General features: G+C 41.3%; 2 protein-coding genes across 2 annotated transcripts in view; one reads left to right on the top strand and one right to left on the bottom strand.

Annotated features, from left to right (window-relative positions):
* Positions 1-13,332, bottom strand: part of garre1 (granule associated Rac and RHOG effector 1) — a 30,099-nt gene extending 16,767 nt beyond the window's left edge. Inside the window, exons 1-2 of the mRNA XM_026377941.1 lie at positions 13,247-13,332; positions 963-2,436 (exon numbers count right to left, since the gene is read on the bottom strand). Coding sequence (XP_026233726.1) covers positions 963-1,466 — 504 coding nt within the window. The 5' untranslated portion in view covers positions 1,467-2,436; positions 13,247-13,332. The remainder of the gene's footprint in view (positions 1-962; positions 2,437-13,246) is intronic.
* Positions 13,333-14,602: 1,270 nt separating this feature from the next.
* Positions 14,603-20,608, top strand: gpib (glucose-6-phosphate isomerase b). Its single transcript, XM_026377498.1, has 18 exons — positions 14,603-14,768; positions 15,027-15,117; positions 15,970-16,038; positions 16,202-16,321; positions 16,423-16,506; positions 16,685-16,831; positions 16,952-17,023; positions 17,116-17,160; positions 17,254-17,307; positions 17,917-17,977; positions 18,225-18,268; positions 18,394-18,546; positions 18,766-18,895; positions 19,025-19,101; positions 19,374-19,502; positions 19,744-19,819; positions 19,920-19,986; positions 20,212-20,608. Exons 1-18 carry the CDS (start codon positions 14,650-14,652, stop codon positions 20,333-20,335), a joined length of 1,662 nt encoding a protein of 553 aa, XP_026233283.1. The 5' UTR covers positions 14,603-14,649; the 3' UTR covers positions 20,336-20,608.
* The last annotated feature ends 5,272 nt before the right edge of the window (positions 20,609-25,880 follow it).

The raw sequence follows: 25,880 nt of genomic DNA, 5'->3' as shown, positions 1-25,880 counted from the left end.
CTTTAGAAGGTGTTCCACAGGCTGTGTACTAATCAAAGGCTGATACTGCAGGGTTCCTTTGCACACAGCTATAAATACAGCAACCTGGCACTACATCACATCATCTACCAGGGCAGCACAATTACAGCAAAACAGACAGTTTAAAACTGATAAATATAATTACTGTTTTCTATCTCAATTAGTAATTCAAGATACTATATTCACAGGTCTGGATGAAGCACAATGCCGATGCAGACCTTGTCCTTGTGTTAACAGTAACCACTACACTGACCAGTCTGTGATAAAATGTATCTCCTAATGAACAAGGTTTGATAAAAGATAAGTGGACAATGAAACAACATGATACAAGAGAAAAAGTCATACAAAAGAAATATGAGACAGAATGTCACACCTGGGCCTTGCTTATTATTTAGTATATAACTCATTACATTAAAACACCTGAGCTTCAGTGTCTTACATACTGTGTTAGAAATGTGCTGAGGAAACAAGTGTGGCATTCAGAGAGACAAAAGCTGACAGTTTGTTGTTGTCCCCCCCCCCCCCCCCCCCCCCCACACACACACACACACACACACACCCTGAGTATTTTTCACACCTTTCCTTCAGATCCTGACACCAGCTTAACACTGGGCAAGAGAATCCTACTGGAGCCAGGAAACACTGATTCATGGAGCAAACCCTCTGACAGAGACCAGCTAAGCATCTTAGCACAACTGCTAGAGGACAAGTCATGGGTAAACGAATATGATCAAGTATGTGGCGCTTTAGTATTATGCCTCAGATTGTGAGCTTAACTAATTCTTTCCAGGAGAGCAAACAGCAGACTTTGAATGTCAATAATTTTTTATTTCCTGGCTGACATAAAACAGAGTTGTTTTTTCAACACAATGTGACACTCTCCAGCATGTAAACTTAGAAAGTGTTTATACTGTGATGATGTGTGATTTAGCGTGAGCACGTACCTCAACATCCTGCAGGCTGAAGTCGTTCTGGTCTTTGAAGTTGGCTGCCCCAGCGCTCAGCTCCATCAGCATCTTGGCGATCTCAGGCTTTATTGCTGCAGTCAGCCTGCTGGCCGCCTCCATGACGTATTCCTGCACGTCCTTCAGTTGCATAGCTGCTTTGGAATAGTGAGAGTTCCTGAACACACTGCTGAACAGTTCTGTGAGGAAGGCGCTGGCCCGGCAGAACACATTAAGGGCATCCAAATATTTGGAGATGCCTTGCTGGATGTCGGCAACCGCTGTAGTGGCAGCAGAAGGAGGTGGGTGGCAGCTGCCAGACATGCCTACTCCAGTGCCCATGGGCGAAGAGGCTGAGCAAGAGGAGGCCAGAGAGGCGCTCAGGGTCCGGCTCAGTTCAGGCATCTGGTACTGCTGGTGCTGTTGCACTTTCTGCTTGGACCCGCCAAGCAAAAAGCGACGCTTGTAGTCCATTTTACTTTCCTGCACACTACAACAATACATAAGTGGTGCAACAGCACCGGAAGCTCCTGTTTTTGTCTGTTTTCCCCACAAAGTGCTTGTGTCCACTTTAGGAAAACACCAAACCCAACTGTCTACAAACTGTTCAAGTTACGTAAAAAGACAGCTCAAGGATTCCACCTGCCAGAGGCTCATCTCAGTGTGCCTTGCAGAGAGGCAGCACAGAAGTGGGTGAGGTCAGAGAGCAATCAAAAAGACTGGCAGGGCGAGTGAAATGCTTGCATGCAGCCCTGCTGCAGATACGTCAGGCCCAGCTTAAAAAACAGCACAGTCACACCTCCAAATTCTCTGTTTCCAGCTTCAAACAAAATTATCATAATCAGGGAGGAAAAGACAAAACCACTCCTTAATTTACTTAAAGTGATAATACAGCCAACTTTTAAAGTGCATTAACTTTCCTTCAGAACGGGAAAAAATGTTTTTCACACAGTATATGAAGTCTATACACTTCTGTATGTACATATATAAACCTATGCCAGCCTAGTATGCGTTTATTATGTAGAAAATCCTTTTGAAAGCTGAACACAAAAATGAAAAATGAATCCAAAGAAAATGAGACATTGGTAAAAAGCACAGAGAGAAAATGACTAATAACAATAATAATAAAGAAAAAAAAACAAGTTAGTAAATGCTGGAATCAGAGGATGTGGCTTCAGATTTTCTTGTACACTGGCTGGTAGGAGCAGTGGGAGGCAAAGGGCAGACAGATCCAGTCCGTCTCAAATCCTCCTCACAAAGCAGGACTCTGCAGGCAGTGAGCAAGTGGCCACCTGATAGCTCTGTCTGCTTGTCTAAAGTCTCCAGCAGCTTCCTGGTTTCTCCCCTGTCTGCTGGCTGAGGTAGATATTACTCACCGCGGAAACAAGTGTGCTTCCAGATCTCGCTGTTCTCCGCGGACGCAGATTAGAGTGACAAAAGCACAAATGTATCTGTAAGGCCTCTAGGTCACCTCCTAAGGGGGAAAGGGGCAGAGACAGAGAACAGAATGTTAACATCATGTCCAAGAGGAAGGATGAGCTTTGTTTCCACAGTTTTACGTTTACAATCCAAAATAAACCCAACAGATACGCAGGCACAAGATATTCATATGATTACTGGCAAATACAACACTATATGTGCAGTTGGTGACAATGAATAGCCTGAATTTACATAGAGTGACAGGAACGCAATATGCATTGTGGATTCAACAGCAGCTTTGGTATTACTGCTGACAATGAGATGCAGATGCATTGCCATTTCAATTAAAATTAAATGGCCGCTGAATTCATCGCTAAGCCCTAAGGAGCTGGTCTACTCCCAAATGACCTGGAAACATTACACACTGTACACAGAGTGCACACAGAGCAAAGCCTTTTAATTGTTACATACTACAGCCAAGGTAAATTTTATTAAAGTCGTGTTACAGGTTTTAAATGTAACATATTTAGATTTCAGAAGTCTGGACACGCTCCCTTTTAGTCTACTCAACTTGTTATGCAAGTGTAGTCTATTTAGTTATACAGTTTGTTTTACTTTCCTCTTCCCTTTTAGGATGAAACTAATATTATTAGTTTATTACGGTTTTCACCTTTACGCTTCTGCATTTTACACTTTACATTTAATTTACCAAACTACGTATATAGTCTCTACATACTGCATGACTGTCTTGGTTCTGTTTTTCTCGCTTAAGTATAAAGTTGTTAAGTGTTTAAACACTCTGAAAAGTGACTCATATCTAACACACATTTTGTTCCAGTTTTAAACCATATTCACCATGAAGCTCAGTATTAGAAGTTGTGCAGCTTACTTATTACTTAGGATGTGCAAGCTCCACAAAAATGGACATCCTGACTGTTTTTATTTATATTGTTCTGAGATGTATCGTTTGTTGTCGTGACAGACAAATGGCTTTTTTTCCGCTCTGATTGGAAGATCAGCCACATCTGTCTAAACGTGTTGGTAGTATTATATTACAGATCGGTAAAGAGCTGTGGTTTAATGTTGTACATTTCTAGACGATTACTAATACCATACCTCACACAGAGCGTCTCTCAAAAGAATCTCTGGCAGAGTCTGGTTTAGCAGAACACAGCTGCAGAGAGAAATTCCTGCAAGAAGCCATTGTTGGAAGACAGTGCAGTGTCTGTTGAGCTACACACAGTAGGAGTCACAATACTCTGATTCAATACCCAAGTGTTACATGACTTGTCCTTTTCCCTTTGGCCTTTTCATTTTGTTATGAATATAATATTTTACATTGTCATGATGAAAGCGAAGTTGGCCTGACATCTCTTACCAAACCAATCCCAGCACTCTGAGACAGACTCAGTTTAGTGTGTTACTGTGTGCAGATTTCAGGAAGGCACATGCAAGACTGAACACAGGTTAAGGATTTTCCTGAATATGAATAAATAAAATACAAGATGAAACCTGATCTGCAATCATTCAAAAACTCTTGCTTGTATTGTTAACACAGACCAGGAAAAATTTCCATTACTTTTTTAAAAAAGTGAAAACTATTTTTGGAGGCATCTGGATTCAATATTGTAATTTAGTTTTATACTTCTTGTAATAGGTGCAGCCCTACAACAGTCCATAACTAAACTAGTTTAATTACTATGTAGAGTGCTAGTTGATACAGACACACTCTTGATGGTATCACAATCAATGGCACACCAACATCAACATAACAAATAAATCTGTTAGATACACAGCTCCCTACATAGCAGGTCATTATGTGGAACATTTAGGCTATTTTATCTTGTAGCACCATGTCAAAAGCATTTACGTTTTGGGATGAGTCAGGAAAACCAACTTGTGGAAATAAACACCATCCCATACTAGATAACACTATCCAGCCTGCTGTCATTGTATGCTAAGCAGCTGTGTAGTGGATTTACAAGCATAGCTTTCATTACATATCCCCGCCAACATTCTTCTGACCTTCAAACCTCACTTCCTTTCACAAACAGAGGGATATGCCCAGAAAAAAAAAAAAATCAGTCCACCTTCATCGGTCCCTGGCCAGTATGTGGAAAGAGCTGAGGGAATTTAGTGACCTTCTCATGGAGGAGCAATTGCTTGCCTATTTACCCTTACACAACAGCACCTATGTTAGCTAGTATGAGTATAAATTACATCTTTTAGCTTGAGAGTAAAATCTTTTAAAAGATATGTCTATCTACAACTAGTAATGTTTTAGAAGGATTAAGGACAAGTAAAGACCTAGTAGGTGCAACACAGGTCACCAGATCAGTACTGTCCTCGACACAGATCTTGTTAAGTGGACTGGGTATCAGCTATGAAAGATATAGATTATTCTTTACCTTTTTAAGATTCAGGTTAGATTCATAGATTCACAGCAGGCTGCTCCAATTCATCCCCTTTCCTACATAAGAACTTACAAACTCATGAATATAATGTGCTACCAAACCTCATTGAAGCTGTACTGCAAAGTCCTCAACCAAATGTTACACCATAGATCTACATCTAACAAGCTCCCAATCTTTTGCCTACAATCAGGAGTAAAACTGAAGATTCTCAGGAGTGTAAACAAATTACCAACGAACACACTGGGCAGATAACTTACAGGTACAGTACATAGCAAGCTTTTCAGGGATTAAGACCTAATGCAAACTGTCTCCTTGTTACTCAGTGTTTGGGAGCAGCTAACTAGTGCAATAGACCTCTAAATCCAAAGGATTACAGCTACAGTAAGGACCTGCTAGGTGCCTGCTAGTTGACATAGTCAATAGAATTTTAGCTTCTCTGAGCTTAACAGGAAACTTGAGCTTTGCTAGCCTGGAGTTACCCACTCTAGTTTTCACACAGCTGGTGTAAATAACACTGAGGAATACAGAAATACAGTGTGTCACAGGGTGTGATAGACTATAGGTCAGCAAGACCACCACAGAAAACAAAACTGTGCCAAATCTGTGTACATTTCTTATAATCATTTTGTTCTTCATGGTGGACCCAAAAATTAATATAGGATGTCAGATTACTTTAATTTCATTTCTATATTTAATTAGTTTAGCACAACACCACTGTCACGTGCAGTGCAGATTGATGGAGACACTGCTTGCAGCTGCAAATACTTAAAACTAATTATGTGGACAGTGGTGAGACAACTTTAGAAAGGTGGCTTAGAAAACCAAAAGTTAAATATTTAATCTCTGAGAAAATATTTTCCTTTTTTGTCATGTTTTGTCAGCAGTGGTATTGTGGTGTCATAGCTGAACTTCTGGGGAAGCAGTAAAATTAGCCAAATTACACTGACGTTTTGCACATTAGGTACAAGAACTAACAAGATACTGTATATTATCAATATCTTGATGACGATATCTTGTGATATTTAGACTTTAACTAGTTATTTAAATTTCATTTTCATTTTCCAAAAGGTAAAAACCTTGTCTTGGTCATTTATAGCTCCACTCTCCTTAAAGTGAATAAGAAAAGTAGGAACTGAATAAGTGCAGTGAGTCACGGTCCATTCAGCCTGAAAAACAAGGCCAGATTTTTTTGAGAAAATTGTGGGCTACTTGCTTTGTTACATGCTTGCTCCAGGCACATATCATTTATCTATGTAATGTTATTAGAGAGCGTTAGTGGTCTGCATTTGCTTCCTGGCTATAAACCTCTGTAAGCAGAGGTTATCCCTAGAGATGCAGACATGGCATCAATATTAATGAGCCCTGTTGGGTTTTCGGGGTAGCTCTATTGGCGGCCAGCCTGCTGTCGCAGGCACTGTATTAGAGGTTGCACCCAAACAAATACAGCGTGCCTCCGGTCGTACTGGAGTTGTGCCAGCCCACTTTAATGCCCTTCCTCCAGTAGGAGCCGTTTAGGGCTAATGTTAGCTCTACTTCCCCACTCATCATATATGTCAGCTGCTCAGCTTCAACAGGAAGGGGGTTTAGGTTTCCTGGAGCAAGTTCCCTGTCGCCAGTAACAAAAATGTCAAACTAAGTATGCCACGGGTTAGGGTATGTAATAAATAACAGAGTATTATTTACCTGTCTCTAAACCTTGAGGCAAACAACTGCAGCTATCAACCACATGAAGGAGGGTGTTTTTAAATTAGTAACGTTTCTACAACAAGCTGATGACACAACAACATGAAATCTAATAGTCTCTAAAAGATAATTATGAATTGTCTTTGTTTATCTATGAAAATTAATACATATATAGTACATACTAGACACCTTCTACTCAACCTCCTGCTTTGCATTCATACTGTGACAGATATTTACACCTGGAATGGGGCTCAGTACATCGGCACCTTTCTTCTACATGGCCACTAAGCATCCATTCACTTTATCTGCACAGATTATTCAAAAGATTTGACTAAATGAACCAGCCAGCCCTCTGGGCACAAGACCACCTTGGTGACCTTCAGGATATTGCCGTTCATGGTACCAATAGCAGTTACTTTTGGATCCAATATATTTCTGTGGCTGATGGTCACATCACAACTAAGTAGCTTAATAGCTGTAGATGGGGCAGCTGTTACCCATGCTGACAGCTCCTTATCCATCTGCCACTATGAGGCAAACACAGGCCCCCTGAAGCTCCAGCCATAGGCTTGACATTAGCTCTCTCATGAAGTCTATTTCAGCCTCTATGGGCAAAACAGCTGCCCTACAGTCCACACCGCACTGTTTATAGACACTCCAAAATGTTCAGCTCAAAGAAAAAAAATGTTCTCCCCTACATCTGTTGCCAATGAAGCAAAGGAATGCATTTCCCCAGAACTCTTTTAATGTGGCTTCAAACCAACGTGAAAAAGCAGGTCGGGAAACCCAACCGTACATTGCAAAACATCTCAAATAAATATTACACAAAATATTGTGTAGTGTAGTTTGTGGTTTTTGAAACGTGTTACACTGACATGTGTTTCTGTTTTTTGTCCATCCCATTTGTAACAATAGAGATAGACTAACAACAGTTTACAACAGTTTCAACAAAAAAATGAATATTATGACTTTCGTGCTGGGAAGATGTACTACAAGCCTGCTTTAGTTTTAGCTCAGTGTACCTAATAATCTGCCAACTGAAGCTTCACTGGAGACATTCCACTGAGCAGATAAGCTGCAGTGAAGTCTGAGAATCAGCAGACAGGTCGAGGAGGTCAGTCCAAATGACAGGACAAGTGCCGTGAGCAACTGTGTGACAGGAGCTGAGCCAGGCTCCTCTTGCCCATAGAGCACAAGGGCAGTATTGTGATAGGCCCTGGTCTCGTCATACCAGCACACACACACACACACACACAAAAAAAACACTCTCTAGCACATGCAGCTGCATGACTTTACGAAAGGAACAGAAAAATAAAGGCCTTGGCTAAGATTTAATATTAACCCCAAAAATAGATTTTCTGTCATCAATAGAGTGGTTTCTCCTGGAATTATTCTGTAAGCAGCTTCAGGTTTTGGTGGTTTGCTTTTGTTCCCACAATTGATCCTGTTTAGGGCCCGTTTTTGTTCTGGGGGTTTTGAAACTAAAAATAGATTTAGTTTAACACTCAGTTACCATAAAAAAAAGCTTCCTCTCTATACTTCTCTGTAAAATCACAGCCAAATCTGCAAGATTGTATGTTTTGGCAGATTCTGGACTTTTTAAAGCTGTAGTGAAACTTTTCCTGGTGCTGATGCAAAACACTGTTGAGTAAGTCAGGAAACTAAAACTAATATCCCTCTCAATCAAGAGGCTGATAAAGTTGGTAAACAGGCTGGATAACATCAGGCTAACCTGTACTGTCAAAACACACACTTTAAGTACCTTGTGGCTCCAATAAAAATAGCAGACAGGCCACTCTAACAAAGCACATACTTGAGCCCCCCCGCCCCGCAGATCTGTTGCATATTGGAACACATTAAAACATGTTCCTTTGGCTTAATCAAATCATAATATGTTCCAAAACCGTAAAAAATGCATTCATTAATTTGGATTTTACAAAGGCCATTGAGATGACAATGGACTCCTAAACGGACATGAATTACTAAAATAAATTCCATCTGATTGGATGTAATCAGAGCCAGAATAACAGTGTACAATAGACTGCGTTTAGTGTGGCCGGTTCAACTACTGACAGTGGTGATGAAAGGCTCTAACTTCAGTCCCATTTATGAAAGGCTGGTGACAACTTGCATTGATGAAAATTAATCAGTGTGTCATTCATTTGTTTTTCAATTTAAAACGAAAAATCAAAAAACAAAAAAAAAAAACACTTGTTTTTTCCATTGTCGTTTCCAAAACCAAAATTAAGAAACGGATAATGGTTAGTTTTCCGATTTTGTGCTCAAATTAAAAATGGTAAAAAACAGCAATAAGCACTCATACTCTATTTTTTTTTTCATTGGGAATTAGCGACATGTTCTGCCAAAAAGTGACTGTCCGCCAGAAACTGAAATAGGACTGCGTACAGCCTGTTGAAGACTTATCTCCCGGTTTATCTGCGCCTACAGCAGCTTATTTCCGTATCAAACCATCAGAAAGTGCAAAAACTGTACATTAAACACATCCTTGTGGTAACAGCAATACTACGTCTTTATAAAATGTGATTTGAGGAAATTTTCACTAAATAACCAAAGTAACAGTCAGAGGAACCCAATGTCATGTAAAAAGCAATAAAGCAGTCCTCGATCATAACCATGTTGTGTTTAAACCTGTAACAAAGATATAATAATGTGTCGTCTTTGAACATCCTGAGACATAGATTGTCCCTATTAATCGCTACTCAAATAAGCAGCTGTAGTCGCAGATAAACCAGGAGATAAGTCTTATCAGTTTTTGGCGAAAGATTAAGAAACAAATGAATGTATGATACACAGATTTACATTCTTCCCTAAGCCTATGTTGAGTAGGCTATATACTGAGGTTGTAGGTTGTGCTGCATGCCAGCCACCAGGGTGCTGTATTTTTGACCAGGACAAAAGTAAGACTTTATTCTTCCACAATGAGGGAGGATATAGAGCTACCACAGAAACTCTTAGTGACACTAAATTGTGTTTGTATATTTAACTACAAGGAAATCAAACAAATACATCCAAAAGTGTAGTTCAAATTATGACAAGTCACATTAAACAAACAAACAACTTTCATCTTTACAAAAGAGAAGGAAAAAGTCTTATCTACAGCTTTAGAGTATGTGTAATATGTGACCAACAGGCTTAGCATAGTGGCAGACTGAGGTACCATACGTTTAAACAGTGGCCAGTTGTTCGAACCACTGCTGAAGTGTCCCATGATCAACATATCAAATCTCTATTAGCTCTGTTATTCACTGTTCGGTTGGTGACCCTGACTTCTAACCTGCTCATGGAAATGCATAAGAAAAATAACTCCTGCAGCGACTAATAAAGACAAGTATCGCGTTACTTAAGGGTTTCACAGTAGCCTTGAATCTTGTTTTATTTGATCATCTCCACTACATGGGCATTCATGCATCTCACTGGGAACGTTTGACTGAGGGGCAAATAGCCGACCACAAACTAAGACTAAACAGGTTTCCCTGGAGACAAGGGTGAGATTTCCCATGCTACAAGCGGTCTCCCTCTCATCTGTGCACCCGCTAGCTGCTACCCTCTAGATGAGGACTGACGTTTCATTCAATTCTGCCTAGAAAGTATCCTATTCAGTTTAGGTGTACAAAATAAGCTGTGTTAACCATGCAGCAGATAAAACAGACTACATGTAGAGCTGAAACATCCTCTGTTTGACAGAAAGCAGACCCACACACCAGTGCAAACAGTGTTGTTAGTTTTGTGCATCCAAATGAAAATCCTGTCACAAGTTCAAAAACACATACACTGGCCATCAAATGTGTTGTATGTAGATAAAATCTAACATGATGATCAAAATTTGAATTTGTTCAATATGCTTCATCCAATCATTTCACCATTTTATGAATAATTGTTTTAATTTGCATTTACTGGATGGTAATAGTATGTACATTATATGATGTTAATTGCAATTAACAGAGTCTCAGAGTTTAAAAAATGTGATTAATTAACAGTTGGAATGGGTAAGGTAAGGTTGTGTGCAACACAACCTTACCAAAGTAGAAAGAAAAATCTGAGGTATGTTCTTTAAGTATGCTATAACTAAGAACATACTGTATCAGTAAGGATATGCTGCTGGAAGCTACAAACTGAAGTCAATAAGAGTCCATCCTGTAACACCAATGTTCCCATGAAACCATGTAGAGGAAGACAGCTAGGTCAAAACCTTTAGATGAGCCTGCATGGTCTAATTTTCAGAGAAGAAATGAAAAACAAATACTCAAAATATATAAATTCTTAGGTTATAATAATACAATGGGCTGGGTTCACTCATCCCCTCCCCCCATAATGCCTCTTTTAAAACTGTGCAGCAAGAGAAACACTAGAAACACTGAGTTATTGAAGGTATTATCATTCAGCTCCGTGGAAACATTGACTGTAAAGCACAAGCCTGCACTCCACCCGAGGCAAGCGCAAACAGTAATCTTGTGACTTGTGACTTCCTCACACATGCATCCGGATTCAATGTTAGAATAAGGAAAACTGTCACTCCTGGTCATATCACATGTTGACAAACACTGACAACAAAAGCAGATAGAAAAACAACTGCAGCCTTAGTACTAGTCCAATGACTGTAACAATCATTCCGGCACACAGTTGAGTAAGCCATGAAAGAGACTGGGGTTTAAACAGAGACAGGAATTTTGCAAAGCACTGCATTTATTTTCCCGTCAACACATAGGTTTAGGGCTGTTTCAATGAAAGCTGTTAGAGCCATCATGACCTTAAGTTGAGTGCCTATTTACAGTTGAAATGACACTTGATTCAGACTTCAGTCCAGGTAAAAGCTAAACAAGGGCACAATTGAACATTACCAACATCCATAAGGTCATACAACTGGGGAAAAAAGCTCAGATTTCTATGTGACTCAAAGTTTAAAAGGTCATAACTTTTTCCTGTCCCATTTCTCCACCGTGTCAACAATGCATTGCTTTATGAGCTAGACAAAACAAATCAATATATTCTTTCACAGTAAAATTAAATGAAATATTAAAGCCAACAAGCTAAAAAAGTCTATTTGTTTATAAGAAGCATTTTTCACAATAAAGTAGGGATGATATAATGATAATGGACACCAACATTCAGATTTCATTGATAAGCAGACTGGTTGCTTGTGACAAACATTGCAGACTTGGATTATTTTTTTCTGCATTCAGTGCACAGAGGCTGTCAAAGATTCCTACACTACACCACAGAAGAGGGGCAACGTTATTTATTAATGTAATTCCAGATATCTCTCCTCTGTACCGTGGAGACTATATAAAGCCACATTACCAACATCAATGTGGTTTGTGCAAGTGACTGCTCTAACGCTGGCAGTGTATGGTTATCCTCAGTCATCTGCACAAATGGATCGAGGAAATATTTCCTAGATAATCTAGCGCAGAAGACAAGCGTTTAATTGCCATGTTTATAAAATGCTCTGTGAAATGCATCGGCTGCTAGGATTACAACACAACAACACTCTCGGTTGTCCTTTAATGCAACACTGAAGCACTGTTAGCTGCACAACCTTGCAACTTGAACGGGGCTGAAAACCGACCAGTTGCTTAGTCTGGTACATGCTAAGGATTATTTTAAAAGCCGATCACTATCTCGCAGGAAGGTGCAACAGATTTGCCGCAAGCGCAGTTATTGCCGGTTTCATCGAAACTCTCCGGGATGATCCGGCTCTAGCCGTGGGAACACTATGTCGCAGATGTTAACACGGCCTCTTAACGCACTAAACGCAGCGTCGCCGGAAAGGTTTCCGCGGCATCCGTGCATCGACCGGCCAAACGTCAGAAAAGCGACTGACACGAAAACGCCACCGCGTCCACAGTCGGTCTGGCTCCGCTCCAGTACCGAGTTTGACACTCGCCCACTGGACACACGGAACCAGACACTCGCCCAAAAGCTAGCAAGCTAGTGCGCTCTCCCCGAACCGTACCAATAATATAAGCCTAACGTCAGCCACAGGTATAGCTCACACCGCCACCGGAGCCGTAAATCACATGTGTGTGGCCGGTTTGTCTGACGTTAACCCGCATTATATATTAACGTTACTACTGCGGCGGCGATTACCAACAGCAGCGCACAACTAAAACCAAGAACGCCCAGGTCCGTTATCGGACATGCAGTCCAAGCAGGTCGCGGAGCTACAGTTTATTAACGTTGTCATCCCTTTTTAACTGCATTGCCACGGATATTAGTCGCCAAGGCATGAATCAAATCTGAAGCATCGTCCGCAGGCACAAACCAGTGACAGTGAAAACAGAAATAACCGATACCGCCAATCAGTCCTGCCCCGCTAGCCAAAGCGGATGCGCTTCTTCAGCAGACATGAAATTAGTTTATGTGCCAAAATATGAGCTTGCAGCTGCATAAAAATTCATACTCATTCGCACTTCTCTCTGAAAATATCTGCCGGACTGCTTGTTAATGTATTGAATTTAATAAGGAAGGAAAATTGGCAACAATCACGTCGGAGTACGGTCTGTCCGATAATGGACACATACGCGTTTCATCGGTTCTAAGCAGGCTAGCTACATAGCCATGGGAGCTAACATTAGCTATTCGGCTAGCTCCCTACGACACGGTTGTAAGCGATAGCGGGGAACACAAGCGGCCCAGCGACACTATATTTCAGTCCAACAACAGTCGTCAGCACCGCAATCAAGAAAAAAAACAGCAAAACACAAGAAATATGTTAGTAGACGTTAGGTTAATCACCGCATCGCTCACCAGCTCTAGGCATCCACCCTCTTGACAGCGAATCCCCTGTCTGTGTGACCACCGTCAGCACCGCAGCAATACAAACAAACACTTCCGACACGACTTTCACAATAAAACCCCGGCGGAGCTGTGTGATGAGGAAAAAACAAAAAGTAAAACTTCAGCTAAATCAAATGAATCTGCCGGCAGGGAATTTAAACATGGTTTTAAATGTTAGTTTATATTTTCTTGTTTTTTTTAGGGTAATTAAAATAGCTTAATGCATGTTGTAAAAAAAAAACAATGACATTATAAACATTGTAGGATTAATTATTGGTGTACCTCGGAGTGGAAGCAGTTTGTAACCACAGAAAAGAACAAAATTGTTACAGTTCACTACTTTGACCAGTTTTCTATATATATTTTATTCCCTACCAAGAACAGTTTACTGCTTTTCTTATCTGAGTCATCTAGTCGTTTACAAAATAGTGCAACATTGCTACAGTGCAATGACTTTTTGTATTTTAATTTAAATGTTAACTTTCATAAAAATGTACTCAGATAGTAGGTCGTAATACCCACCCTAACACACTATTCCTCCTGAGTAACCAAATATTATAAGTCATTAGAGATCTACTACTTTTCATATCTCCATGATGAACATTGCACCAACTCCCTAAAATAACTTTTCCAAGCTGCAGGCTTTTCTCGCCCTCTAATGTTTGAAAAACAATATTACATCCTGTACTACTTGATTAAAAGCTGGTCACTTGGGGGGGTTAAAGTCCACCACTTTCTCTTGCACACTTGATGTTGAGAATGACATTCATCTCCACCTAACAAAAACTTAAAAATCTAGCTTGGTGTTACAATATGAAATACTGTAAGTCACAGCAGTACAGTTGTTGTATATAAAGTAGAGCCTAAGGTTTAGGTCCATTCAAATAAATGAAATAAAGAGAACACAGATATGTACAAAAATAGATATATGTGAACACAGACATAGAGGGTGCTGTCAAACCTATGTGCCTTCAATTATATGAATAAACAACTTTAAATGCATGTAATAACTGACCTGCCAAACATGTGTTAGTGTGAAAAAATACATTTCACAATAAACTGATTTTTCAGTTTAGTATTAGGCTACTTCATTTTGCGTTCTGATTATGGCTTTTATGAAAGCGAGTTCAAATGTAAATGTAGTTAGTATTTTAGAAGGATTTACAATGGGTGCACGTGTGTGATGCTCATGACCCCCTGCAGGACAGTGTGGAGGTGTGACAAGTGCAAGCCCCGAGTCTAGTGTGTCGCTGGTAGGAGGAGCAGCTGTCGATCTGGAAAGTCCTTCTAAAGGCTTTTCCGCTGACCCGCTCAGTGCCACTCAGCCAGGGTAGTCGAGCACAGTGGAGCACAGCTAGCCCTCTCTGACCAACATGGGACTCACACAGGACCCCAACTTCCAAAAGCTCCAGGACTGGTACACGGCCCATGCCCTGAACCTCAACCTGAGGCACATGTTTGAGGCTGACAAAGAGAGGTTCAACAAGTTCAGGTATCCTGTCTGTCCTGTTAACACTCTGATGATATGTTTTGTAACCACACTGTAAAGTGATTTTTCTTCTTATAACTTGTTAACAAAGTCATGCGAGGATACTCCGATGTGTCCCAGCTACTCAACTGTGCTGAACTTCATTATTTAACAATAAAAACTAGATGTCAAACCACCACTCGACCACAGAATCACACTGTTTGTTTGATTGCATGTCGTCATTCAGAAGATACCACAGTCTTTCTTTCTGTGTTTGGACAGCCTCACACTGAAAACTGAGGATGGAGACATTCTTCTGGATTACTCCAAGAATCTCATCACAGATGAAGTCATGAAGCTGCTGGTTGATCTGGTAAATTCCTGTTTTTAGTAACATGTGTGAGGGATGGGAGTTTAAATGGACTCAATTATAATGCCAGACACGAGTGACTTACAAATAAAACAAGGTTTAATGGCAGAACTAGAAAATATACAAAGAAGCAACAAGAAGTAGGCAAGAAGCCAGACAAAATTCAAAGTGACAACAAAACCTTATTGATACAAAAACAAGAACAAAGTAAAAACCAAAAAGCATGAAGATTAAACCAGAAACGTAACAAGTGAAAATCACTGCATTAAAGCAGGTGAAAACTCACAATGCAAGCAAAGGCAAAAAGTCTGAAATCTGAGGGGGAATCCAGAAGACAGCAAAGGTCCAAACATGAGACAGGCAAAATCCAAAAGGGAAAGGCGTAGGGAAAGGTCTAGGGGAACACAAGGGCAGGAATCACAAGGCAAGGTCGTGACTGGAAAGCAGAGTGACAAACAGGATGCATGCAGGTAGAAAGACTGACGATGTGGCAGTGAGTGGTGTAGGCTGAGGGGGGGTTGAGAGGAGAAGGCACGTCCCCAGGTGAAACCGATCTGGAAGACTAAGGTGAGTGAACAGAGGGAGAACACAGGTTGAAGGCTGATGATGATGATGGGATCATGACAACATGCCACTGTAGTTTTACTTTAACCGTGAGAGTTGGAATGAGCAGAGGTTGACTTGATTCATCCATTCATTGTTTTTTATGTACACAGAAGCTGCTCATTAGAAGGATGGGTCAGTAACTTCCCCATCCATTAACTTTTGTACATGTGCTCGTAAGGTGTGTGCATAATGGACGTTTGGAGTATTTCTCTGATTCTATAAAGAACTAACATTTATCATGTCCCACAGGCCAAGTCGAGAGGTATTGAAGGCGCCAGAGAGAAGATGTTCACTGGAGAGAAGATCAACTTCACTGAGGTGCTCACTCTTGACCACACGTCAGCTATAATTTGACCTAAAGCAGTGTTTACATCATTTCTAGTGGAGTAAAAAAGAATGATCTTTGACTGTCAGCAGTATACGTTCCCTGTAGTAAAGTGTGTCTTTGTGGGTTTTGTTCCCTGATGCTGTGCACATGAAGGGCCGCGCTGTGCTCCATGTGGCTCTGAGGAACCGCTCCAACACGCCCATCCTGGTGGATGGGAAGGATGTGATGCCAGATGTCAACAAGGTTCTGGAGAAAATGAAGGGATTCTGTCATGTGAGTGAAGCAAGATACAGTAAGACAATAATGCTAATGATAAGTTTAGATCATATTTCTGATGACCGGGTTTGACTGTTGCTCCTAATTGTGACACACAGAGAGTTCGCAGCGGTGAGTGGAAGGGCTACACGGGAAAGGCCATCACAGACGTTGTTAACGTCGGCATCGGAGGATCTGACCTTGTGAGTGTGTTTCATAGAATGAATATGTTTTACGTGCAGCATAATGATACGGTTAGCCGTCTTTAAAGGCTTTTAAGATCACACATTCAGTTGAATAAGCTGCACAAGAGCAGTCTTATCAATACTTTGTGAAATGACTCCTTACTGATATATAGTCTGCAATATATTTGTATTTCAGGGCCCCCTGATGGTGACTGAGGCCCTGAAGCCTTACTCAAAGGGTGGACCGCGTGTGTGGTTTGTGTCTAATATTGATGGAACTCACATTGCCAAAACCCTGGACCAGCTCAATGCTGAGACGACCCTCTTCATCATTGCATCCAAGGTAGCCAATTTGCACAAAGCAGCTATCTTCTGCAAGAAAAGTGTCTTCTTTATCACACTTATACGCAGTCAGTTTGTGTATAACAGTAGTATAACATTCATTTTGAATATCCTTTCACAGACATTCACCACCCAAGAGACCATTACCAACGCTGAGTCAGCCAAAGCATGGTTCCTCGAACATGCCAAAGATGTGAGTATGCAATGGCACTAGAAACAAGCCAAGCAGATACTTAGTGGATACATTACAAATTCATTCAACGTATTCTCTTTATGTTCCAACAGAAAGCTGCCGTTGCCAAGCACTTTGTAGCCCTGTCCACGAATGGAGTAAGTCACAGCACAGTACGAGAGGCTAAGGCTTCGCCCTTCTGTCTGGACATCTGATCCTAACTGTTGTGCTTCTCTCTGTCTTTTCCCCAGCCCAAAGTCAAGGACTTCGGCATTGACACAGAGAACATGTTTGAGTTCTGGGATGTGAGTGCTCTTGAAGCCTAAAAGCAGACTGCGTGCAGCAGGTCTTGTCTTTATCCCCAGACTGTGATGGGGCCGTAGGCAGCAGCTATAAATACGTTAGACTTTTGACCTGTGAAGTAGGTGGGACGGACGCTCTGGCCGACAGCTGCTGGGAAATCAGAAGCCTCTCTCTTCAGACTCAGTTATTATTGGTAGCGACCTTCTCTTGCAGAGGTTACTGTAAAGGCTGAGCTGAGTCAAAGTTCAGGGAGCTGCATTTGGTTACATTGTTGGTATTTAAAGGGCAACAGCTATGACTATGAGCCAGTGTTTTACACTAACTAGTGTCCAGAAACCTTTTTTTTCCTACCCATAAGAGAGAGAATAAACTCCACCAAGACAGCTATGAAGTGCTAAGAGAACTGCATTGCTCATGTTTTTGTTTATTAAATAATGTATAAAAAGATCCATGTTCAGGTAGCAACACAACGTGTTTTAGTTCTTTACAGTAACGTTTCAGTCGTCAGCTGTTGAGTGCAAAGCCTGTTTCTTTCATCATAAATCATTTCATTTTGCACTGGATTTCTGTGAGGCATGGATGTATTATCAATTTTTTATTTTCTCTCTTAGTGGGTGGGTGGCCGTTTTTCCTTGTGGTCGGCAATCGGGATGGCCATTGCCCTGCACATCGGTATGTAAGAAGAAAACTGGTTTTGTGTGTTTTGAGCTAAAAGATGACAGTGTCATAAGGACTAAGTTATGACTTATCTATATTGAGGGGAGCATGAGTTATACACACAGTGGGTCTAGTGTATACAATTAGTCTCATAGTATTGGTGGAGACACGCTAAAATTAAAGTTTTAGTTATTATCAGTTCAACTGATCAGTACTTTCTCCAGTCGGTTAATTTTTCAGTTTCATCCCCTCTCTTTATCAGGTTTTGAGAACTTTGAGAAGCTTCTTTCTGGAGCTCACTGGATGGTAGGTGAACCAGGATGAGAAAACAGCTTCGGTTTTCCACCACTCTAGTAGAAAAGCTTACCACATCAGCTTTCCTGAAGAAAACATCCAGAATACATGAATGTAAATTTCTGTCTCCTTGGCAGGATAACCATTTCCGCACCGCTCCTCTGGAAAAGAACGCTCCAGTCCTGCTGGCTCTGCTGGGCATCTGGTACATCAACTTCTTCCACGCTGAAACTCATGCCATGCTGCCCTACGACCAGTACATGCACCGCTTCACTGCCTACTTCCAACAGGTCTGCTCCAGCACTGCCACAGGCATCACAGATCTGAGAGCCCCCACAAAAAGATGAGGCTTGATTTGTTAGGCAGTTTGTTAGGAGACACAGAAAAAATGAGCTTATGATCAATCACAGTTTTCACATGGAACAAAGACTAACAGTCTGTAATCTGTGATAAGAGAATTCACATGACATAACATCAGTTTTCTTTACTAATGCGTCTTTGTTTTCTAGGGTGACATGGAGTCCAATGGAAAGTACATCACTAACCATGGAGCGCGTGTAAACTACCACACTGGGCCAATAGTCTGGGGAGAGCCAGGAACCAATGGACAGCATGCTTTCTACCAGCTGATCCACCAAGGTATCATCACGATTCACTATTGTATTTTAGTGATGTTGACTCCAGCATTGGCAGCTGCTTAGCCTCATGCTGTGAGTTTGTGGGTTACTTAAATGTGTCACTGATGTGGTCCAACTGTGTTCAACTCAGGAACACGCATGGTACCTTGCGACTTCCTGATCCCAGCTCAGTCCCAGCATCCCATCAGAGACAACCTGCACCACAAGGTATTGTAAGTTATTTGTGTGGGGCACTGTATGCATAAAGAGTATGTATGAATGTGTGACAGATAATATATATGTTGTTAAATAATAGAATTCACATAGAATCTATTATACTAAACAATGTAATACAACACATTATATAATGTAATCTATTATAACACACACAATAGCCTAATCTGATTTGAAAGGCAAATGTCAACATCACAGATTAACACCTTGCCAGACTGATAAACGTGTCGCTGTAAAAAAAAAAAAAAAGTTTGGTTTGGCTGTAGATCCTGCTGGCTAATTTCCTGGCCCAGACAGAAGCTCTGATGAAGGGTAAGACCACAGAGGAGGCCAGGAAAGAGCTGGAAGCCGGTGGTCTGAGTGGAGAAGCTTTGGAGAAAATCCTGCCACACAAAGTAAGTAAAAAAAAAACTTCTAATAAATAAACGCTCTTAGGGTAACATGAGAGAAAAACTGAACTCCAAACGAGACATCCATGACATCTAATGTTCAACAGCTCAATTCCTACTAAGTGCAGTAGGAAGTACAGTCATCATAGACAGTACTGCCCTCCAGTGACCATGAATAAACACAGCAATCCAAACTGCTTGTGCAAAGTGAAGTGTGTAAATAAATATTAATCATTATTTATCACAGGTATTCCAAGGAAACAGGCCAACCAGCTCAATCATCTTCAAGAAGCTGACACCATACACACTGGGAGCACTTATAGGTTAGAATGAACTGTTTGTCTGATATTAAAATGAAGCTCATGATTAAACTACCTCTGTATTTTAAGTGCATGTTTGTAATTATGAGTGATTTTTATACAGCAATGTATGAGCAGAAGATCTTCGTCCAAGGTGCAATGTGGGAGATTAACAGCTTTGACCAGTGGGGGTGAGTCTGTTTTTACTGCACACGTCTTTTTACCAATGTAAATCTAGAAGTTTGTTCTATCTTTGTATGAATTTGCACTCCTGTTTCCAAGTTGTCTTCAAAATGACAATTAGAAGAAAATATGCATAAAGTTGAATTAAAAAACAAAGTTGACTGACAGAGCACAAGCGTCCACATCACAAACCAGTCCTCTCTCTTCTGTTTGTGTCTGCTCCTCGTTATCAGAGTTGAACTGGGCAAACAGCTCGCAAAGAAGATCGAGCCTGAGCTTAAGGACAGTGCAGAGGTCCACTCCCATGACTCGTCCACCAACGGACTCATCAACTTCCTCAAGAAGAACTTCGCCTGAGTTCAGTCACCACAACAACCTGCACTTTATTCCGCAATGTTATCCTTCTCCTCAGCTTGTGTGCTGCAAGGACAAGAGGCTCGCACAGGCAGCTGATCACTCCCACGCAGTCGAGCTGAAGCGCTCTATATGTCTGTGCTCTGATTAGGATTTTCGTGACTGTCTGCAGTGCTGTCTTCTCCACATTTGTGAGTTCTCCACCGAGACGGGAAAAGGCTTTTTGGATCAGCATGCCACAGGAATGTAGTTTCTGGAATAAATATCTCGACACAATTTTTACGTGTTATGTACATATTTATTGAAAAAAAGAAATACATACACAAACACATCAGGTCCTCAGTGTCCCCCTTAATATTAATGTGCATGAAAGAGCTGCTAAAGCATTCGTTCTCTCATCAAGCCTGTATAAGTAACATGTCACTAGATGGCATCAGAGTGCCAGATTTATTGACTGGGAGCAGATCAGCCACCCATTAAGCTGCCATTTATTCATTGGAACAAAGGGTCAAAGGTCAGTCCATCTGCACTGTTGCTCCCCACAAATCCCCAGACTCCACAGCATCCATTTAGGGAGAAAAACAAACAGCTGGACTGAGGGGCTCCTGCACTGCGAGCCACTCCTCGCCGTCACTATATTTAAACACGATTAAACTCAATTTGCTTAATCTTTCGAGGACTGCGTGCCAAAATGGGCCTGTGAATTTCCCCTGGAAAGATAAAATCACACATAACGCTGGTGTGAGAGACAAGGGGCGCGACAGAGAAAATATTACACAGCGAAGAAGGTGGAACTAAAATAGATTCAATTTTCATGTTTCATTTTCCTCAAACTCACTGCTGGGTCCAATTACACAGAGTGTATGAGGACAAACAGAAAGTAAAAAAAAAAATCCTAGACCCTCAGACACTGCTGGGTTTCCAATGCTGTTGCCAGGCAACAATACTTTACTTCAAATCTAACTTGTTCTTTTTATCTCGGGCTCTGAAACCACATGCAGAGGAAAGTGAGTCGGACTGTGGACAGAAACCCTCCTTCTAGTCCGATTGAAGTCGATGCTTTACAGGTTGAGCCTGTCACTCAGTTTTTTCCTCTTCGGCCGGTTCAAGAACTGCCCCCCCCCCTGGCTCAATCGGGGTCTCAACCTGCCCCAGTGCAGTGGTTGCCATAGCGACATCACCCGCTGCCACTTTTGGACTGTTCAGTCCAGGTTCACTGCAGCGTCAAACTGGAGCCAGAGCAGGGTTTTCGGTTTCTCTGAACTGACTACACCTCGTTGCTTGGTAAGGTGCATTTGTATTCATCATGAACTGCAGCGCTGGAAACAGTTTGGGGGGTCAGCATCCCTGCATGTAAACAAGCTCCGAAACTTGGCCTCAGAGGAGAGGATTGGCCTGCAGGTCTACAACCAGTTTTGATTCTCACTTTTTTTTTTTTAAATGTGCTTCAATTCAGCACAATTCCCACATATCCCAATATCAAACCCAGCTGAGGGTCCAGTCTGTGGTCTGACGCTGCCATTGACTGCAGTGACTCAGATGCTCTGCATGCTGTAAAAAAAATGGCCATCAAGTCAAGCCCAGCTTCATTTTTCCCACGACTACTGAAGTTAGAGCTTGACAAACTGCAGCATAGTTCGCTAGCAGCCCTCCCATGAGGCTGCAGGGGGCTCCAGCTGACCCCTGGTTGCTAAGGCTTCATGTCCGCCTTGAGTTTCTACAGATCCCCATTAGCTATATCCATCAAACACACTGTTGATGGGGTCCAAATGGAAAACATTAAAACAACAAATGTCCTTGCTCTCAAAAATACAAGAACAATAAGAGTTTGGCTCATAGCTCCCACGTTAATGCACATCTGTGTGAAGCAGAATGGCTCCTGCCTCTCTGACGTCACAGAGCAGTCAGAGGCGTTTTTATGCCAAATTACCAGAGAGCCAGGCTTGTTTGTCCTCATGGGACAACTGTAGGTCATCTGTGTAGGATTTGAAATGCTAAGCACCCATCATAAGATTTGTTATCTCCTGAATCCACAGTAATGTTGATATGTCGACTGGCATCTGGCTCTTAAATAGAACCACAATGTGAGAAATGAAAAAAGAAAAAGAAAAAACAAACTCCCACACTGATTTCAGCCTCCGTTGGACTGCTGAAGATACAGTAAATGGTAATATTCAGTGTGAGAGTGACAGTTGGTATCTCGCATTTTTTAGATCAAGGCTGTTTCTGATTGTAATAGCATATTTTTGTGCCAAGGAACACACAACTGTGGGGATTTTGTCGCCAGCAGCGGAGGCAGGATCAAAGTTTCAAACCTTCACAGTTGTTTAAGGCTGTCTCTCTCATGAGGATGACTCAGTTCAGCAATAATGAAAAATAGTTTATGCAGTGAATCACTCACCCCATGAACTGTTTCTTATGACATAAAATGGATGATTAGTGCAGTTTACACAGCACATCAATGGCTTGTTGTGGGTGAAAGAAACACATCTTGCTCTGCATATTAATTCTGATGTAGCAACAAAACCAAATTCTGTTGCGCTTCAAGAGGAAAATCAAAGCAGAACAGGTGACAGGCAACATCTTGACTGCTGGTTTGTAGCATTAGACCCTCCATGACGCTACACCCCCAGTTTGTAAAACCGACTTTGCATTGAAAATGTAAGCAATGCGATAAAGTTTTGAGGTGAACTGGTTGGTTTTCTCAGCCCTGAGCTACAGAGCACTGTAAGTACTGTCTGCACACTGGCTGTTACAAAACCCCTTGAGTTCCCCCAGTATGCAAAATAATACATTTTATTATTTGCCACTGGTGGTGATCCAGCTGTGCTGACAGCATCAGATTTATGTTGCAAGGTTTTGAGATGTCCACTACGATGTCTGCCGTCACCCATAAACAGTAGAAAGGTAGATAGAGTTTATTTACAGGTGTTGTGAAGTACAAAGTTGTATAATTTGAGCTTCACAGAATGGGATAAACCTTCTGGTGATGTCAACATCTGAGACTATATTAGTCACTAAAGCACCCCATTCTCTGCCCAAACTGTCCGCAGTTGAGATGCATTGTGGGTAATGTGGGCATCACATTTTAAAAATATAGGAGAACGGGCAGATTAAAACAAACAACACCAAAACAGCATTGATTTTGAACGGCGTGAGAGGGTCTGGGGCATGATTACTAAAAAATCTGCTCTGTAACCGAGAGTTGGAAACAGCAGGTTGAATTTTTCGTTGCAGGAAGGCGACTAAATGTCAGTAACCAAAGATAGAGAATGTATGAGGTAAGCCTGTGGTGAGCATATTTTCACTGATTTCCTGGCTGTGGAGGGACCCGAGTGCTCCAGAGGGAAGGTGTTCTTTTGTGCATTGTAACAGAGCTCACCTCACCGCCGATCCCTCGGGGCAGCTCCCTGAGTAACAGGGTGGAACCCTCACACACATAAAGGGCGCTTTGTGCCCCGACTCATGGAACTGTCAACCAACACCAGAGAGCTCGGCACACTGAACACCACTGTGCTGCTCACAGGAGAGCCCAGTCCGTGGGCACACTGTGCTTTTTTGTGCACCCCCGCAAAATGCATGCTACATCTCTAGCTATATGTGAACTGTAGTGACCAATAAATACAGCTTTGCCTGTTGTGATAGAAATGTGAGACTAAAGGGTAAAAAGCATGTGCATGTTTTGACTTTTCTCTTTCTCTGCCCGGTACAGGTGCCGTTGAAAAAGTCCGCTTCACTCATTCTGCCTTTTCACTTTTTAATACATATCTATATCCATATCTAACAGGGATCAGCCAACCTGTCCTTCAACTAAATTAAGATCATGATCAATAAGGGGAGGGCCGACGTTTTGGAGACTCTTGTAAGGATGTGGTCCACTGTATTCAGTTGAAATGTCTGGAGCAAGATTCATTCTTTCATATTTGACATTAGGAGGAGAATTCCTGTAATCAACCTACTTTATGCTCCAGTTAGTCCAAATGTTGTACAATAAGGCACCACAGGGGAGCAGTCTCCTCATTCAGCTAAAGAGCAGTTTAAAGCCCGTCAGCCAGTGAAACAGCAACAAGAGACAACTTTAAAACTGCAAACCAAGTTACTGGCGAAGCCTAAATCTGAAGAGCTCTTTAAAGAATACTCATTATTTGGGCTATTTCAACATCTCAAGGTTTAACTTGTTTTATTACATTTGCAACTGAAAAGTTTTCTAACTTTCATGGACATCCCCACGGTATCAGTTCATCAAGGCTGTGTGGTATTTCCAGTTATGTTTATATACTGGAGCAGTTTACTAAAAGGGTCAGTACCAAGGGAACTGACTCGTCAGTGACTGTGTTTCCGCTGGAAGCCACAGTTTCACTGTCTCATATCTCCTCTGATACTATCGCCTTCAATTCCCGTTCGCCGGTCGATGCTAGTTTGTCTCTTTTGCTTTGCGTTTTTTTTTGATGAAGAGTTTCTGGCAGTGACGTCTTCCACGCATCAGATTATCTGACCATTAGACTGCTGCGCTGGGTCTCAGGAGGGAGAATCCATCACGTGACAGGCTACGGTTCAGGGTTGCGTGCATGGGTGTAATTATACAGCAGCATTTTACTGGTAACTGTGGACAGCACCAGCCCCGAGCACATTTATAACGAACATGGAGCTAATGATGTGTTGTGGGAGTCTTCCTTAATTTCACTGGGGATCTAAGGTTGTGATTGTAGTTATTAATCAACAGCTTTATGTCTTGTTTTTTTATGTTACGTCACTGACTACTATAAAACTGATGTGACTTATGTGATAACCACCATTATTAAAACAACTTTATAAACATTGAAAAATAAGAAGCAACAGCCAGCAGATCCTGCTGAGCGAGGCGTCTACATTTAAAGCAGTTGTATCACAAAGGATGTTGATGTCAAAGCTTATTGTTTATGATAACTAGGTACAATCTTTTGCTGAAGATTTCACACCATATAATAAAACACAAAACACACACACATAAAAGCAAACGGAAAAAAGGAAAGACATTTTTTTATGCAGTTAGCTACAAAACCACTTTATTGAAAAAGCAGATTATGTCATCTACAGTTAAATGATACGTCCCGATTTTTAATACATTAAATAACTTTAGACTTTTTCCATGTTTAGATAAATAGATCTAGTTTCCTTTTTAATGAACCATCTAGGTAATCAAAACACTTAAGAGATACAAAAGATGTGTGACATTTGTCGAGATGTGCTTATAAGAACTACCAGTAGAAGTTGTCTTCTCTTTCCAAGTGATTTTTGACAGAAAAATAAAATAACAAACTAGCCTCTTTATATACAGGGTAACTACCTGTGTGCTAAATGAAACTGAAGTAGTACTGGAGTAGTACAGGTGGATTAAGACATCTTAAAGAGGGGTACACTGTGGTCTTGTTAACGTTTTGTTGGGAGTTGTTGATATTGTGCTGTCCAGAAAATGCCTCATTCTTCAAGTATAGCACACATTACTCATCCAGAACCCTTGTGCAAAGTTGAGGTTAAACACATCATACGACAAGGGGAATGTCTCACA

Source organism: Anabas testudineus, chromosome 3 (genome assembly GCF_900324465.2).
Source record: "Anabas testudineus chromosome 3, fAnaTes1.2, whole genome shotgun sequence".
NCBI lineage: Eukaryota > Metazoa > Chordata > Actinopteri > Anabantiformes > Anabantidae > Anabas > Anabas testudineus.
The sequence above is the reverse complement of the archived record's forward strand: the minus strand, read 5'-3'. Positions and strand labels throughout refer to the sequence as shown.

What these genes read in the sequence shown, in the direction of transcription:
- gpib (XM_026377498.1), top strand. Translation starts at nt 14,650, where the DNA reads ATGGGACTCACACAGGACCCCAACTTCCAAAAGCTCCAGGACTGGTAC. An exon ending in TGAAGCTGCTGGTTGATCTG is followed by an intron (nt 15,118 to 15,969) that starts GTAAATTCCTGT and finishes CATGTCCCACAG; the next exon opens with GCCAAGTCGAGAGGTATTGA. An exon ending in TCACTGCCTACTTCCAACAG is followed by an intron (nt 18,547 to 18,765) that starts GTCTGCTCCAGC and finishes TTTGTTTTCTAG; the next exon opens with GGTGACATGGAGTCCAATGG.